The sequence below is a fragment of the Prosopis cineraria genome, unplaced genomic scaffold (genome assembly GCF_029017545.1).
Source record: "Prosopis cineraria cultivar Desert tree isolate PC_DT_omini unplaced genomic scaffold, ASM2901754v1 PC2, whole genome shotgun sequence".
NCBI classification, from domain to species: domain Eukaryota; kingdom Viridiplantae; phylum Streptophyta; class Magnoliopsida; order Fabales; family Fabaceae; genus Prosopis; species Prosopis cineraria.
Genome location: NW_026555333.1, coordinates 19854897 through 19873086, shown reverse-complemented (window position 1 = coordinate 19873086; position 18190 = coordinate 19854897). Strand labels below are relative to the sequence as shown.

The 18190-nt window shown below is 33.7% G+C and overlaps 2 protein-coding genes and 1 long non-coding RNA gene across 4 annotated transcripts; 2 read left to right on the top strand and 1 right to left on the bottom strand.

Moving 5' to 3' along the window:
- The first annotated feature begins 5351 nt into the window (after nt 1-5351).
- Nucleotides 5352-7475, top strand: LOC129300329 (uncharacterized). The gene is made up of 4 exons (XR_008590745.1): nt 5352-5707; nt 6202-6256; nt 6363-6514; nt 6665-7475. It is a non-coding gene; the product is annotated as an uncharacterized LOC129300329 (long non-coding RNA).
- A 2491-nt stretch (nt 7476-9966) lies between these two features.
- LOC129302615 (protein ALP1-like) lies at nt 9967-12663 on the bottom strand. Its single transcript, XM_054941528.1, has 3 exons — nt 12622-12663; nt 10736-11247; nt 9967-10647 (listed from the first exon to the last, which is right to left on the bottom strand). The coding sequence occupies exons 2-3, from the start codon at nt 11243-11245 to the stop codon at nt 9967-9969; spliced, it is 1191 nt and encodes a 396-aa protein (XP_054797503.1). The 5' UTR covers nt 11246-11247; nt 12622-12663.
- Nucleotides 12664-13035: 372 nt separating this feature from the next.
- Nucleotides 13036-17619, top strand: LOC129301660 (cysteine synthase 2). Of its 2 annotated transcripts, XM_054940246.1 has the most exons (7): nt 13306-13349; nt 13515-13589; nt 14952-15115; nt 15532-15675; nt 15991-16383; nt 16472-16707; nt 16845-17619. In XM_054940246.1, the coding sequence occupies exons 3-7, from the start codon at nt 15068-15070 to the stop codon at nt 17065-17067; spliced, it is 1044 nt and encodes a 347-aa protein (XP_054796221.1). In that variant the 5' UTR covers nt 13306-13349; nt 13515-13589; nt 14952-15067; the 3' UTR covers nt 17068-17619. The 2 variants fall into 2 exon arrangements, with proteins under 2 accessions (XP_054796219.1, XP_054796221.1); XM_054940244.1 differs by lacking the exon at nt 14952-15115 and having other exon boundaries at nt 13036-13349.
- The last annotated feature ends 571 nt before the right edge of the window (nt 17620-18190 follow it).

Sequence of the window (18190 nt, the reverse complement as noted above, 5' to 3'; positions counted from 1 at the left end):
TACACATAATTATGGCAACAAGACTGCCCACTAACTCAGATTATAAAATTTAGGTTAAATCTAATTAAATCCTTTAAAGAATATAAAATAAAAGAAAACTGATCCAATAACTATATATTGGATAAAATACTAAAAAATAAGATAACAAATACATAATAAATTAAAACTAAGGAACAACACGTTTCTGCTTTTAGTTAATACCCACAAATCAACAATACGATATCTCAAATTTGAATTCATATAAATATAAAAGTTTTTTTTATTTAAAAAAAGTTACCCCTTTTTGAGATCTAACCAAGTTTTTACTTAGTTAAAGTTTAATGTGTTTTAGATAACGGATGGTTTGTAAATAGGAAAAAAAATAAAGTTGCCCCCTATTTGGAACCCAATCTAGTTTGAATTAGTTGAACTCTAGAAGTGCTAAAGGAGAGACCCGGCTTGAATCTAAATTAGTCAGAGTTTAATATAACTTCAAATCCTCAATGATCTGTCCAAAAATAAAAGTGACAAAGGAGGCCAAGGGAAATTAACAATAATTGCTATAGGAAAATTTAATGGGTGCAAGAATAAGAAATCTATTGGCTTGGATGGTTTTTAATTTTGTTGGGTCAGAGCATGTTTTGTTGAATATAACGAAGTAAAGTAATACACCAAGCAGGAACTGAAAAAGCAAGGTTTTTGGAAGCTAGTGGGTAAAGATAAGGCTCAATTTCAAGTCATGAAACAGGAATCATGACTTGGTATGGCCAACCCAATCCAAGTACTTTATTTGGTCTAATTTACAGGTAGAAAGAGAAAATTTTTCTCATCCTATTTATATAATATTTTATTAAATTTTTATTATAAAATTTTTTATTTAACTTTCATTAAATGCTTAATTTCAAATTATGAAACAGGAATCATGACTTGGAAAGGGCAACCTAATCACAGTCCAAGTACTTCATTTGGTCTAATTTATAGGTTGGAAGAGGAGAATTTTCTCTTCCTATTTATAAAATACTTTATTAAATTTTTATTATAAATTTTTTTATTTAACTTTCATAAAAATATATTATTAAAATATATATTTAATAAAGATAAAGATAAAAAATTATTAAATTTTTAAATAGAATTAATAAATTTTAAAATTTTATTATTTTAATAAAATATGTTAAAAATATCTTAGTAGCAAAAGTAGAGAATTATGATTTTGCGGTGACAATTGAGTGAGCGTTACGAAAGTTTCAAATGGATAGGACCCATGTCTCCGAGGAATCCATCACCAATAATTGTAAATTCTCTTTTCTTTATTTTTTTTAAAACTTTTTCACTACTTTTTTTTCTTCCGGAGCCAAGGTGATTCATTTTTTAATTTTTTGGATTTAAGGTTCAATTAAACAATAAAAAGACAAGTCATAACTTGATAGGTCTGCAATTATTAAAATAGGGATTAAAAAACAAAAGCTGAAAAAGGCCAGCTGGCAAAGACATAGAAACAAGTAAATGGAGAAAGAAAGTCCACTCTGTCTTCCACTACGAAACTTACGTGAAGGACTTTTAGCATATGTTTGGTTGGGAGAGAAGAGGAAGAAAAATCTTTCCCTTCCCTCCAAAACCTCCTTCAGATTGGGAAGGAGCTTCCTTTCCTTCCCTTCACCTCCCCTTCCTTCCTTCTCAATCAAACATACCCTTACGTCATAATTCAAAGTGACGGCTTACATGAAGGACCATGTAATCTAGCAAACAATTATATTGAAAAAGATAATACATGTAACATATATATTAAGTATCATTTTTATTTTTATAAGTAAAGGATTAATAAATAAACAAAAAATTGTAAAATACTAATAAATCGTGTATTCTATTTATATTTCAATACATTAATAGTAAAATATTATATATAAATACCGGAGGGAAATATGTATACTTTAATCATAAAAACATTTGGGTTTGGGTTAAGGACCCTGCTTGCAATGGAAAAAAAGAAAAACTCTTAAATTATGCATATATACATAGATATATATTATAGAGGGAGGAGGGTTTTTTTTTCTTTTTTTTTTGGGTGGGGAGTAGGGTTGACTGTTGAGTATAACCTTGGTTTGCCTCTTTTTCACATACATTATAATTCAAAAATCATGAGATATCATGTATAATGATCACTTCTCTTATAATCTTGTGTTAACTTTGATTGAATCCATGAGCTTATAATATAAATAAGATTAGTCTATGTGATTGGATTAGTTGAAGCAAGTATGCGAATATGATTCGTGAGGTAGTTAAGTGATATTTTACATGTATTACCAACACTATTAAGCTTTAATGCACTTTACAATTAAAAAATCATAAGATATCATGCATATTCATCATACCTCTCTTATAACATTATGTTACCTTTAATAGAATTCATGAGCTCACAATATAAACATGAGTAGTCCATGTAATCAAAATAGTCAAAGCTCCCCAATTATAAAGAATAGCCTCTCACCCTGCTCATTTTTGAATCAAGGATCCCTCTTAAGGAGCGTCATATACCCAACCTATACCAGTTTTTCAAAAAGAAGACAGTAATACAAGGCAATGCTCAAACCATACCAATTCTGATAAGCAAATGGTAATACAAGTAAATAAACCAAACACCTAGAGCACTCATGATATTGGTAATACTATGTTAAGGTGAACTCCCAACCCCATTCTCATGTGATCTTACCAAATCATGTCAAACAATATTCATAGTCAAGAAATATTTGATACAGATTTCAACAATTGTGACATACTTCAATTCCTTAGCAAATCAAATTTTAATACATAATTCCCACTCAACTAACAAAGTTATTAAAAATCATGATAACACAATTCAAATATTTATGCTTTCATATCAAAATATACAATCCATTATCACAATAAAAAAACTCATAAATACATAATTAAGCATATAAGGTAAATTATATATGGTTACCTCTCGCCTAAGCTTATATAACAATTAAACTTGTGATTCCTCTTGCCCAAACAATCTTAATCAAGATCAATAATTTACATGTATCACATCAATTCCCATAAATACTTCCCTAACATGACGAAATTATATCAATCCTAAAGGCCTAAATCCTTCAAAATTAATTTTATGTCCATTTTCATACCACCCCATATTATTTCTATCATAATCTAACTTATCTAAACCATTTATATCATTGCAACCATCCCTAACTTTAAATTCATCAAAAACTCCTAAACCCAACGTAGGGTTTAGTCATAAATCATAATCATTGTTGAAAATTTTCAAGAAATCACTAACCCAATGGTTAAGAACCTCAAATTAAACTTAGTTTAATGGGTCAACAATCCATAGTCCTCAAAACTCCTGCAAATCCATTTGGAAATCTAGCTAAAAATGAAAATTGGAGAGATGGAGAGGAGTAGAAATGATTACTAAGTGATTTGGAGCCTCTAAAATGTTCCCAAGATATCAAAATGGGAAAACTCTAGTAGAGCACTCCATTTTTGCCGTTTCCCTAACTTTCTCTCTTTTGTATAGTTTCATAAACACATCATGTGCTGTGATAGATAGTACAAATTCACGAGCCTAACTTAAAAAATGTATAATTAATTTCACACATTTTTAAAAATTATAAATTGGACTCTATGGAAATCTTGAAATGTCTATTTCCAATACAAAAAGAATTATTAAAAAATATTATCATTTGCCCTTCAAAAATCTCTTATTACAAAAACAGCTCTTTTTTGTTTACTTCCAAGCTTTAATCAATCCTAAAATTATTTAGAAAAATGACAATTAGGGATCCCTTAGGCCATTAATTATAATTAGATACTTTAAATTATTGAAAAATTTCAATAATGGACCATGACCCTTACTTGAAATTTAAAAAAAAAATGTGAATAGTATAAAATGTCTCTTAGATGTGACTTTAGTAAATTTTTTAAATGACTATTGTATCTTTACAAGTGCCATTGAAAAGTTTCAAAATTAAATTTTAATTTCATATTGAGAAAAAACCTATTTTCAAATATTATTTTTTAATTTTTCAATTGAGATTAACAATATTTTCATCTCATAATAATATTTTTAGCAATGTCATTTATTTATTTTTTAAGTAATTTGCCTATACATTAACAAGTACTCTCTCTATTCAAAAATATAAGGTATTTTTTGAGAAATTAAATATTTAAAAATATAAAGCATTTTTAGTCTTTTGAAGTGTAGTCATTGTCTTTTTTTTTTTTAAATTTCCCTATTGATAATGACTTTATACTTATTGTAAAGTATTTAATATGAGTAAATATGAAAAGATAGAGTTAATTTAAAAGTAGGTAACTACTTTATTAAAGGGTGAGATTCGATTAAAAATGCCTTATATTTTTAAACGGAGGAAGTATATAACAATTCATAAGTGACTTGGTTCATATTCAAAAGTGACTTTAGTAAATTTCTAAGTGACTATTGTATATTTATAAATACTTTTAAAAAAGTGAATTTTAGTTTCATAATGGGAAACAATTCATTCCTGACCATTATTCCTTAATTTTTCAATTGAGATTAACAATATTTATATCCCATGATAGTAATTTTAAAAGTGCCATTTCTTTATTTTTAAGTGGAGAGTAATTTTGTAAACTTATGTATGTTTTTAATTTTAAATAAAGACTATGGCTTAATATTGAAATTTTAATAATTTAGGGTTTCTAATCGTAATTAACAACCTTAAGAGGTCCCTAATTTTGATTTTTCCAAATTATTTCTTGTTTTATTTAAATACCCCTAAATTCTTTTAAAATATTATTTAACTTTAATTAACTCTAAAGGTAATAATTTGAAATATTACAAGGACCTTTTGCTCTTCTTACAAAAACAAAAACAAATGATAAGTCAAAATATTGTGTTATATTCCTTCTTAATTTTTTTAGAACATCCATAATTGCCTTCTTGCAGGATGAAAATATACTTTAAACCTAAGTTATTATTTTTTGGCTTGTTTAAGTCTAAATTATTATTATTATTTTTAATATGACTATCTAACTAATTTATATTCTAACATTATCTGGTTTAATAGAGGTAATTCTCTTAAAAGAGTTTTATTACATTTACTCGAACTCAAACTTAAAATTTTGTGATTAAATGGTAACGTCTTTTTAACTAGGATGAATGTTTTTGGTGTGTAACCCAAATTATGTTTTTTATCTATTGTTTGGGCCTGATTTTTTTTTTAATCTATGGTACTTTAATTTTTTCAAAGTTAAGTCATATTGAGTGCTTTCTTTTTTAAGTCAATGGCGTAAGGAATTAAGGTCATGTTTGGTACGCAGGTTTCAGTTTTGAGGGATTAGTATTGGGATTGGGATTGGGATTGGGATTGAGATTGGGATTGGGAATAAAGTTTTAAAATTATGTTTGGTATGTAGGAATATTTTGAAAGAATACCTTATTTTATTTTATTTTTTACTTAAATATAAATTATAAAAAGACAAAGATACCCTTTAAAATAATAAAAACAGAAAATAAAAACCAAACGTGATCATCCCTTTGTCTTGTCATTTCTTCTTCTCACCGATGAACTTCTGCGACGGTGAACTCAAGGAGATCTCTGGCTTCCATTTTCGATCATCGAGCTCCATATTGTGAAGGGTTTCGTTCACGCCGTTCTAATTTCTCTCAGCTCCATCAACTCGTAAGCGCCTCTAAGCCGAAAATCAAGAGCCAAGGAGAGTGTGTCAGGTATGCTTTGAAGCCTTCGAACTCTGCCTTTGATTTACTTCGGACTCTACCGTTGAGCGAGGAGATGAGCGAGGGGCCCAGGTTAGTGGGGCCCACCTTGGAATCTGAGGCCATGTTTGGCCTGAAGTGTCGGTGAAGCTTAGGTTCTTTCGTTCTTGTTCAGTCGGGAAGTTACATTTCTATGATTCGGAATTCTATATCCTGTTTATTCCCTCAATAATTCTTGGTGATTTGACAAAGTCAGCTTGTTTCGCGTTCGAATGAATGCCAATTATTGCAAATTCAGCGCCTCGAAGTTTAAGATTTACTCCTTAACTTTGTTGCCTATACTTCTGGGCTTGGAATTTTCATTTATATAACTATTGGATGTTAAAGTCCGGTTTTCAGATCAACTAGAGATTTCTTCGGTATTGAATTGTTCCATATGTTGGCAAAAAAAAAATTATTCATTTATTTAATTTGACTTTGTTGCAATTGATGACTTCAATTTGCAGAATCTGGATCTCCCGAGGATTGATCGGATTATCTGATGCTCTCTTTGATCTCAAGGTCTATCCATATTTCTCGTCACATACGCATATAAACTTACTCTGCGCATGCCAGTACTGAAAAGAAAGTAGTTTTGACGGGCGTTCTTTGTGTGAAATTACTTCAGGACTGCCAATAGCTGCCATTGAGCCGGTGCCAGAGAGTTCTGTGTCGGACATGGAGGAGCGAACCATAAAAGAAAGAGAGAGATGGTGGAAGATGGGTTTGAAGGCTATATCAGATGGGAAGTTGGCTGTGTTGCTTTTATCGGGTGGCCAGGTACTTCTGCGATTGCTTAGAATCGTTATTATTATTATTATTATTTTCATGTTCTAATTGCTGAAGAGATCCTCGATGCCTTTTGGCATAATCCTTCTTTTGATTTTTTGTTTGTTTGTTGGTTTAATTGAGTGCTCTGTTATCTTGTAGATTTGTCTTCCCCTTCAGAAGTTGGTGCTGTGATTAGTGAACTTTACTTCTTTGAAAGGGGCATTACTTAGGTGATAAAGATAGTAATTCACAATGCGATTTCCCCTTTTTTTTGGGTACTTCCTGAAACATTATTTTGGCATGATGTTGCCTCTTTTTGTCACTGATTTGATTGAGGGCAAAAAGAAGAGCTCAAGTGAGCATGAAGATGAAAATGTCAACAAGTGCAACTCCAAGAGGTGCCATTTTAGCCATTCCTTTTCAAGCTCCATGAAGAACATACAATTTTACTCCATTTTAGCCATTTGACACCCTGATTTCTGCAAATAAACATACAAGATGGAAATAAGGAAATAAGGAGCGAACCTTCAATTGCTTGGAAAAGAGAAGCGAACTGTGGTTGGAACTGCAGGAAATAAGGAGTGAACCTTCAATTGCTTGACGAGGCATTCTGTTATAGGAAATGAAGCCTTCAACAGGTTCATCAACTATCCGTGTCATAGTCATCATAGCAAGAGGGAATGTTGGGAAATTCAACAAGAGGGGCACTTGGGGACGAACAGAAACATCCAAAAAAATCCATCAAGAAGCAAGCTTTTGTTCTGTTGCTAAATTAAATGAGGTGTATGTATATATATAATATAGCATTTAGATTTATTTATGAAGTCTATAGCTATATGGCTCCAATCTAGTGGTTATATCTCTGATTCTGTGGAATTTGCAAGTGTTATATTACAAGTTTTTGTAAATTTTGCAAGTGGTTATAACAGCCATGGATCTTTAAATGTAAGTCTGTACTTGAAGCTATAGTTTCTCTATTTTTCAAGTTTTATGCTGCACCAGTCTCATTGATGCTTTCATGCCTTCAAACATGTCTCTGCTAAGATGCCATCAGTCTCATAGATATATTATTACATATATTAAATGTACTCCATATATTAAATGTACTCCATATGTTTCTTAGCTCCATATTAAAAATACTTAATCATATCAAATTCTGCAATATTTTGATCAGAACTTCCCCCCTAATTGACAGAATTCCTGATCAAATTCTTCCATTTGATGGCATTTTCATATGGGCAAGGAACCAAGTTGCAACTTCATGATCAAATTAAGCTAGTGTATATATACTTGTATATATACTACTATTATATAAACTTCCAATAGATACTCTATAAAACATGAAAGAAAGGATGTCATTTATCATATCATAATTAATAAGGTCAAGGAAGCAAGATACTCCATATCTTACTTTGAAACAAAATATAGTCAATGGTGCTACTCATATATCCAAGCACCCAAGTAAGATATGCCATATCTTACACAAAAAATTAGACATCTAAACATGACATTACATATGAAGGATCCTCTTGCAACTTTACTAAGGATCACCAAAAAATTGAGATACACCAAAATATCAAGTGACACTAATACTAGCTTATGCTATTATTTCGCGAATCACATCAGCTTTATCCTCTTCAGGCATGGAATAAAAGCCAATTAGCATATTCTCATCACCAATAATCTTCACATATGCCTTGAGACGTTCTTGGTGGGAAAGTCCTTCAACTTTCTTCAACTCAACAAGGAGAGACGACCTCATGCCATCAATACGTTTCTCACGTTCAACTCTATCAAGGTGCATGCCAAAACGCTCAGATGACTCCTTTAACCCATCAGCTAGTGTTTGAACAATCATTTTCATGCCTTCAAGCATGGAAGGTTGAGCTTCAGTGCTGTTTCGCTTCCTCTTTTTCGCACCGGAAGTTGCATCAGAAGGGGACAGCTCAGTTGGAGAGTTCTCTTGTGGTGAAGTATTGGCATGTGATCCATCCATTTGAGAATCAGTTGGAATGTACTCAGTAGGAGTATCTTCTATGGGTGAAGTAAACCCATGTTGATCATGAAACTCTTCAATGATATCTTCATAGGTTTGAGCATCCTTTCCATTTGCCCTATCCTTCCCAAAGATATTAGATAGCTCATCATAATGGGGGAAAGTCTTGTTTCTCCACTTAGCAGCTTTCTTGTTTACCTGTGACAGAAAAAAACAAATAAACAGCAGAAACCACAGCCAAAATATCAGAAAAAACAAATAAACAGCAGAAAGAAACAGCAGAAACTAACAGCAAAAAAACAAAAAATAAATAAACAGCAGAAACTAACAGCAGAAAAAACCAGAAAAAACAAATAAACAGAAGAAACTAACAGCAGAAACTACAGCCAAAAAACCAGAAGAAATAAACAGCAGAAAAAAACAGAAAAAATAAATAAACAGCAGAAACTAACAGCGGAAAAAACCAGAAAAAACAAATAAACAGAAGAAACTAACAGCAGAAACTACAGCCAAAAAACCAGAAGAAATAAATAAACAGCAGAAACTACAGCCAAAAAACCAGAAAAAACAAATAAACAGCAGAAACTAACAGCAAAAACTACAGCCAAAAAATCAGAAAAAACAAATAAACAGCAGAAACTAACAGCAGAAACTACAGCCAAAAAACCAGAAAAAAAAATAAACAGCAGAAACTACAACCAAAAAACCAGAAAAAACAAATAAACAGCAGAAATTGAAACAGCAAAAACTAACAGCAAAAAAAACCAGAAAAAACAAATAAACAGCAGAAAGAAACAGCAGAAACTAACAGCAAAAAAAACCAGAAAAAACAAATAAACAGCAGAAAGAAACAGCAGAAACTAACAGCAAAAAAAACCAGAAAACAAATAAATAGCAGAAAGAAACAGTAAAAATAGCAGAAACTAACAGCAGCAATTTACCTTCACATATTCATCCCAAACAGTCTTGGGAGCTGTCACACATTTCTTTTCAAGGTCCCAACCAAAACCAGATAAATTGAGAAGGTCAGAAACCACACCATAGTTAATTTTTAACTTCTTGACTCTTGACTGAATATGAGGATGGGCCTTAATACCACTTCCAGGTATCAAACCATTAAGCATGTCCTTCAAAGTGTTTAAGACACGTGGCCTTAAACCATTGTCAGATACAAGTTCTCCCTTATCATGTAGCACCATCATGGATTGAATTAATAATTCATCCTCTTCGGGTGTCCACATGTGCTTGTCTGATTTTCCAGACCTACTTGACATGTTTGTTCAGCTAGAAGAAGAAAATGTTAGAACTTGAGAAGAGGTTAAACAACAATAAGACAATATGACAATATATTATTATTAAGGACATAACAATAATACATGTTCTATCATACCATACACCACACTCAAAGAAACAAAGAAAATTGACATATTCAAACAAACAATAATGTTTAAATGAAATAACTAATTCATCTAGATATACTATTAGAAGAAAAAGTAGTGAACATTTCATTAGCAAGAGTATCCCTAAAGGTAGCCCATTCATCAGAAGCATCCATGTTTTGAATTGGGGTGTTTTCCATCCCGTCCATATCAACACCCATTTCTGGAACTTCATTTTCAAGTGGATCTACACCTTCTTGACGAATTAAGTTGTGTAGGAGGCAACAAGCAATTATAACTCGGTTATGTGTTCGAACGGGATAAAATGATGGGCTTCTTAGTATAGCCCACCTTAACTTCAAAATACCAAAACACCGCTCAATTACATTTCGTGCAGAAGAGTGTCTCATATTAAAGCACTCTTGTGCACTTCTAGGATGTCGCCCTTCTCTCCATTCACTTAAGTGGTATCTTTGCCCTCTATACGGTGCAAGAAATCCCTTACAGTTGGTGTAACCAGCATCAACCAAGTAATAGTGACCTTGTAGAACTCTCAAGCCATTCCTTCTACTTATGGCATCACGAAGAACCCGTCCATCTGCGGCGGACCCTTCCCACCCAGGCAAAACATATATAAAGAAACCATCTTGTGAGCAAACACCCAACACATTTGTAGTTATCTCTCCTTTCCTATTCCAGTATCTTGCCTTGTCGAGAGAAGGAACTCTTAACTTGATGTGAGTTCCATCTAAGGCGCCTAAACAATTCTATAAAATAGAAAAGTAAAAAAAAGTTAATACAAATTGTTCACACAACTTTCAAAAATAATAATAAATACATAACATGTATATTTACCTTAAACCACTTCCACCTTTCATCGCTAGAGTCATCAGCCACTGGCTCTGGTTTCTTCAACAACATATCTCCAAGTCTCATCATACTAGTAAGTACTGAATTGAAATGCCTACTAATAGTTTCTCCCGATCTACCAAAGTTATGTTGTATTACTCTATTCTTCACATGATGTGCTAGTATGTGTAAAAACATGGCAACTTGTTCATCTACAAGCATGTTCTTACTAGGTTTAAGACCACCCACATCCGTTAGCATAGAACACAACTTATCAAATGTTGATCTATGCATTCTAAGTAAGTTGTAACAGGCTACATCACTGCTAGACATCATTCTCTTTAGGTAAGATCTCTTAGCAATAAAATCCATTTTGTAAGGTATATGTCTGATTCTTCGTCTCTTTAGTATGATAGTCATACACATACAAATGCAAAACGCATACACTGCCTCAGTCATGCTCATCCAGAAGAGAAACAAACGTAATAGTATTCTCTTTTCCTCAGATAGTGCCATAACTGTGTACCAATTATACAGATATATAAAAGATTAATATTTAACATATGTAATGGAATAAAAGTAATTAGTGGTTAATAATAAATCACAGTGATAACACTCTTCAAAAAAATAATAGATGAATTGCTGTGCAATATAAAAGTATAAAATAGTATTAGTATAGCAAATGATCAAGGACCTGTTTGATTTATTTCATTCTGCAATTAGTTTTTCTTCCCAATTGTTTTGTAATAATTTAGCTTAGAGACATTTTCTTATACCTTTATGGGTGCTCTTGTTTTGGGTGCTCTTTTTTTAGTACTAGCCGACTACACTGAAGCAGAAACACCGCCCCCAAAACTACTCAACAGACAAAATAAAACGACAGAAGCTACTACTTTCCCCGCATCATGGTTTATTTGGTAAAACCCGAAAGCAGTTTTAATGATCTTTTAGTAACCGTATATACATTAAGTAATAATTACATTTCAGCATACTAAGGAAATGGAATCTATAAAAGACGAGGTTCATGCTGCCAAAAAATATATATAATCCATTCCATACTTCCTACACCAAAGCCTGAAACCTCCTTTCCAACCTTCAAAAAAAAAGATTATAATTTAACAGTCTTGAACATATTTCTTTTTACACACGATTATTTTAAGCAGAATGAGCACTTTTGTAGTAGTTATGCGAAGGGGTCAATGAAATTAATCAGGAGTAACCCTTTCAGATGTCTATACACATTCTTTGAGTAATAACTCAATGGCTCAATTACAAACCCCCTTCCACTCGGGGGCAAAAGGGCAAATAATGGATACAGAAAATCACTCTGCCATCATCCTCAAATTTTTAATAAACTGAGCGACTAATATTATTGAGGAAGCAGACCAGATTCTCGTGGACTAGATTTCTACAATCAAGAAATATCTACTCCGGTCTAGAAAAGACAAGGTCCAATTATCAAATTAAGCAAAAAATCGCATCTGTTGCAAGTATTGTCATCAAAAGCAATTGCCAATTATAATCTTATGCATAAGCTCAGTCCAATGTAAATGCGTTTCAATGGAATTTACAACTACAGCATCCAATCATGACGCGTAGACTAAAGAAAATGAGATTGAAGTTGCCTGAACCCACAGTAAGTATGTACGCAATATCTGCCTCTCATTTACATTTTGTATTATTTCTTATACAATCGATTCTGTTTTCTTGACAGATGTAATAGGATTCTTGAAAGGGTTTGGCTCTTACAATTTCAAAAAATTTTAAAGCTTATGTAGATAAAAACCTGCAAACAGTCATTTGTGAAGGAGAGATCACCGGAAAAGGAAAAGCCAAATACAAAGAAGATGGAAGAAGAAGATCAACGAAGGGGGAGGACGGAGCAACAGTACCTGAAGGCAAGATGAAGGAGATGGCGACAGGGCAGATCGATGGATGAGTCTCTTGCGGCGTCGATGGAGATGCGTTCGACTTGAGGTTTGCAATGCTGATGACTTTTATCAGGCAAAAACTCAACAGGGGCACTCTTGTCCAAAAAATATTATAACCATGGATAATATTGTCATAAAATATTGCAAACCCAGGTTTAATTTTTCAGTACCAGGTAGGAGGTGGGTTTGTGTAATCCCATCTAAGTGGGTTTCAGCAAACCCAAATAAGAGCCAATGCTTTATACCAAACACATTAAATTGGGCCTTATTCAATGCCAATGCCAAACCCAACCCTTCAATGCTACATACCAAACATGGCCTAAGTGGGCACTTGGCCAGTTAAGCCCGTATGAGGCAAAGTGCAAACAAGCCCATCTCAACTCGCCGCCTTGCTAAGTCGTTAATCTCTGTGGTCTCTGCCGTCATCAAGCTTCTGTAAGGGGTAACAGTAACAGGTTCGAGCATCAACAATGGCGCCTGTGAGAACTACAGGCGCTGTTGTGGGCGTGGCTGCCTTATTCGTCTCAGTCGCACTCTCCTATCTCATCTGCGACCGACGCTCTAAATCTTCCTCTAAGAACACCCGCTTGACTTTGTCAAAGGAGAAATCGAGGAAGGGGCTGATTGATGCTATTGGTAATACGCCTTTAATTCGAATCAATAGCCTCTCTGAAGCCACTGGTTGTGAAGTGAGTCCTTTTGACCTTGTGATTCATTATTCACTGTTAGTTAGTATTTATATAGAATTTCTTCTGGACCGTTGAATTTATTTATGGTCTTTTCTGTTGATTTGATTTTGAAATTGGAGTTACGAGTTGCTCGTCTTGTTTCGTTGCTGTTTTTGAGTTCTTAAGATTCTTGGGAAGTGCGAGTTTTTGAACCCTGGAGGGAGCGTGAAAGATCGAGTTGCAGTGAAAATCATTGAAGAGGTAAACTGCCTGAGTCGTAAATGTTATCTTCTAGAGGGAACTGATAGATTTTTCTTTCAAGCACGGGGTAACTTTGGATTTTGTTCATTAATAACTTGTTGGATGAAAACATGATATAAATATACACTAGAGCTCATAATTCGCGGATTTTTTCCCCTTTCCTACTTTATCATTTTTGAAAGTGTTCTGTTTTCTTTAATGATTCTTTTGGTATCCCCAGACATTGATGATCAGAAACTGCTAAATATATGCTAATTCTATGTTGGAGAAAAAGGCACTGGCAGTATGTCAATAATGATTATTCATTCCCCAGGGAATTATTAAAGCTTCGAATCGTTTCTTCTATTCAACTAGTAACAAAATTCCTCTGTTCCTCTTTGTAAAACCCTACACCCTTTCTTTTTTTCTTGTTTTTTTAACAAAAAACTAAAGACGGCCAAAATGTTATTAGCAAGGAAAATATAACATCTCATATAAGTGTGAAGCTCACAGTTACAAAGTGGAATGAAATGGAATTTTGAATTGTATGTGAATTATTCTAAGGAGCTGTAATGCACCTTCAACTAAAACTTTGATCCAGGATTCGCTGTTACTTGAGAGCTATATTTTCACCTTGAAAGTCTTGAATGTTAGATATTTTTGTTGTTTGCGTGTATCCCCAGGGATTACAAGCATTATAACAGTAAACTGCTGTGTAATTGATCATTATAAATCATATGAGGATTGACTTCTCAATGGGGAAGTAAATTCATAATTGATTAGTCTGATCTTGTCTGAGCTAAAACAATAATATTTGATCTTGTGTAATGCATAACTGTATTGTGTGATGCATGAATGATTTAGCAACTAGTAAGATGGATGGCAAGTATTCCTGTTATGAGAGTGCTGTTCGTATTTCTATCAAATTTAATGATTTATGATTTAGAACTTTTAACCAAGATTTTCAAAATTCACCTATCAATTGCTTATTTGGTGGACGTAGAATTCATGGAACCTGGCCCACCTAAACATCATGTTGAAGAATCTGCTTCTAGAATTAGTCCTATGACTCCTGTCTAATGAGAAGTGAAGTATGTTACTGATACATGGGAATATGGGAATTAGAAATAAAAAGGGGTAATTAGGGGAATTAGGGATAAAAGGGTAGTCTGGCTATTTGGGTATATTCTCTATAGATAGAGTATTTAGGGTGCAATGGAGGATGTGAATGAAATCAGTTTCTCTTTTCATCTATATTTCTCTTCTTCTTCTATCAATTACAGTCTTAATTACATATTGATTCTATCAATTTGGAATTTAATTTGCTTGGGCTAGCTAGGTAATTAATAGACGTGGTTTCCCTAATATTCTGTGACTTTCCAGTTTCCACCTTCCTTCCAGATAAAGGATTGAAGTCTCTTTGCTTGTTCTCTTCAACAATATGAGGAGGCAAAACTATGATAAAGATACATACACGCAGAAAGCAAAATTAGAATTACATGGGAATTCGATTAGATAAACTAAACTCGCTAACTCATCCTTTTTATGTAAGTACTCTTTTTAAGGTAAAGCTTATATGAGGCCTAAATTTTTGCGGTTGAATTCATGATAGACTTAAACTATGTTTCATTGTTAAGGAATTTGAATTTAAGTTTATAGTTTGGGAAGACTTATTATTTCAGAAGCTATTATTTTTTTTTTTTATCATGTATGGTTAATAAAGTGATATTAGTGAACAAACTGTCAGTGTTAATTTTATTTATTTAGGGACAGAAAACTCTCAAGTTTCTATTGTTTTTAGAGATGCAACTAATGTAAACGTTGTCAGTTCTTTCATGCAATATGGTGCTTCTAATCTGTTCATAATAACAAGCATCTATCGTTTTCATAAATCGTGAGTGTTGCTGAAGCTGAAGGGCTCATTTGTTTTTAATTTTATTCCTCCAACGGTTCATTGTCACAGGCTTTATCATCTGGCCAGCTACGCCCAGGTGGAATTGTTACTGAAGGGAGTGCTGGAAGCACTGCTATTAGCCTTGCTACTGTTGCCCCTGCCTATGGATGCAAATGCCATGTAGTTATCCCAGATGATGCTGCAATTGAAAAGGTATGTTAGAGATGTAATTAAGCAAGTCTCTTATGAAGTCTTGCCATAAGCTGTTCTCTGACTTCAGCCTCCTGGCTCTTTTTACGCATTGTAAGTGTAACAAAATAAGTGGAAAAAGTGGGTTGCAAGAAAAAAAAAATCCAAAAAAAAAGAACTAAGAGCATTTCTAACTGCAACTCACGTAACTTAGTTTTATGTGCAAAAAATGTGAAAATGGTTTTGGTTCTGACTGAAATAGACTGTCATTTCTCCTCAGACTCTCCTCTCCCTCTTCTACTGTGACAACTCTTTCACCATGAAGGAATTACCTTACAGGCTCAGATGATTGAAGCCCTAGGAGCTACTGTTGAAAGAGTTAGACCGGTATCAATTACTCACAAAGACCATTTTGTAAATGTTGCAAGAAGACGGGCATCAGAAGCAAACGAGTTTGTCTCAGAAAATATAAACAAATCACAAATGAATGGTGGGAACATTAAACCAATTAATGGTTACAGAGCTGATGGAGACAGCCACAATTCAGCTTTTCCCGTGGATTGTCAAGGTGGTGGCTTCTTTGCTGATCAGTTTGAGAATTTGGCAAACTTTAAGGCGCACTTAGAGGGTACAGGACCTGAGATCTGGGAACAGACGAATGGAAAGTTGGATGCATTTGTTGCAGCAGCTGGTACTGGTGGCACGTTGGCTGGTGTTTCTAGGTTTCTTCAGGTCCATTCCCCAGGTTCCTCTAACCTTTTGATGTTGATTATCATTCTGATTGTGAAAATTCCCTGAATTGTTTCCATATATTTTTCAGGAAAAGAATCCAACCATCAAGTGCTTCCTCATAGATCCTCCTGGTTCTGGTTTGTTCAATAAGGTAACAAGGGGGGTGATGTACACCAAGCAGGAAGCAGAAGGAAAAAGACTCAAGAATCCATTTGATACCATAACAGAAGGAATTGGATGCAACAGGATAACAAAGAACTTTATGATGGCCAAAGTTGATGGTGCTTTTCAAGGCACAGATATGGAGGCTATTGAAATGTCCAGGTAGTTCCTTAGTCTTTTCCGAAGCATGTTCTGTGTTCCAAGTCTCAGTGTTTCTTCTTCTCTTTTTAATCTTTTATATACCAACCTGAAAGGCTGATGAATTGGATTAAAATGTGGCCTTTAATCTTAATTATCAGGTTTCTTTTGAAGAACGATGGACTATTTCTTGGGAGTTCTTCGGCAATGAATTGTGTAGGAGCAGTTAGAGTAGCTCAGTCGCTTGGCCCTGGTCATACAATTGTAACCATTCTCTGCGACAGTGGAATGAGACATCTGAGTAAGTTCCATAACCCTCAATACCTGTCTCAGCTTGGCATGACTCCTAAAGCAACCGGATTAGAGTTTCTTGGTATCAAATGAGAATGTCAAATTCAAAATTCCATTGCTCCAACCTATTGTACTGCTGCCCCATTGCTTCGTGGCCTGTGATCTTTCTAAATCAGAATCGAATGCAGCTGAATTGTGTGAGAAAAAGAGACGAGAGAGTGACTGTGAGCAGGCTTCACTTTGGTAAGACTTACAATGAAGGCACAGAAGTGGGTCTCATTTCTCTCTCTCTCTCATCACTTCAGTTAAATTATTACTTTAGAAGATTTAGGCATGATCTTTGTGGGCGTCCGATGAGTGTGCCTCCTTGAACTTTGAGCTGGGTTTCTGTCGAGATTTGTTGCCACGTAAGCATAAGTGCCTATCATAAGTGGATGGCACCATAAGCCGAGGCTTGGGGAGTTTTGCGAGAAGAAAAAATCGGATTTCGTGTAAGACTGTTATTCGTTTTTCACTAGACTAATTATTTCTCCATCGCTCAAATGCGAGCGAACGGTTATGCATTCTCTGTCCGTGGAATTTGGCTAATTCAAATTGCCTGAGAATAGTGTGATGGATGAAGAGTTCAAGTCTTTTACTTTGGAATTATCAGATTCAATTCTACTGTGAGCGGTTCAACCATGGTTAAACTGAATTAATTTAGTAATGATTAAAATAATATAATTTAATTAAAATATATAAAGATAGTCATTGAACATTTACATATAAATTACATATAATCCAACAAAATAGAATCACTAAAATATAAATATGATGGACTTTTTTTCTGGTGAAAAAATATCATGGACTTTTTTTCTTTTTTCTTTTTTTAACTTGAAATGACGTGGTTTTAGACTCAACAAGGAGAGGAAAAATATAAAATTCAATCCAATTGATTTGTCCAAAGCTCTTGATCGGACTAGTTAGAGGATTAGTTTACTGATTTACTATTTTGATTGGACAACTTGAATTGAGTTTTAATATTATCCTTATGACACACTTTAGTCTCAGTAGTCTATGTACTCTGAGATAATGCATGAGGCTTCTGGTAAGTATTGTTTTGCTGTAAATATTGCTAGCAATGTCTATGAACACAAGGAAAAAGGAATCGTGAGTGTTTGCATGATATTTAACTAGACTTAATCTAAGTCACTATTAAGAATCAAGTTAACATGTT

Excerpts from the sequence above, each read along its gene's own strand:
- LOC129302615 (XM_054941528.1), bottom strand. The coding sequence starts at position 11,245 with ATGGCACTATCTGAGGAAAAGAGAATACTATTACGTTTGTTTCTCTTC. Across the intron at positions 10,648-10,735 it reads AAAGGTGGAAGTGGTTTAAG|AATTGTTTAGGCGCCTTAGA; the intron begins GTAAATATACAT and ends TCTATTTTATAG.
- LOC129301660 (XM_054940244.1), top strand. The coding sequence starts at position 13,131 with ATGGCGCCTGTGAGAACTACAGGCGCTGTTGTGGGCGTGGCTGCCTTA. Across the intron at positions 13,350-13,514 it reads CTGAAGCCACTGGTTGTGAA|ATTCTTGGGAAGTGCGAGTT; the intron begins GTGAGTCCTTTT and ends TGAGTTCTTAAG. Across the intron at positions 13,590-15,531 it reads CAGTGAAAATCATTGAAGAG|GCTTTATCATCTGGCCAGCT; the intron begins GTAAACTGCCTG and ends TCATTGTCACAG.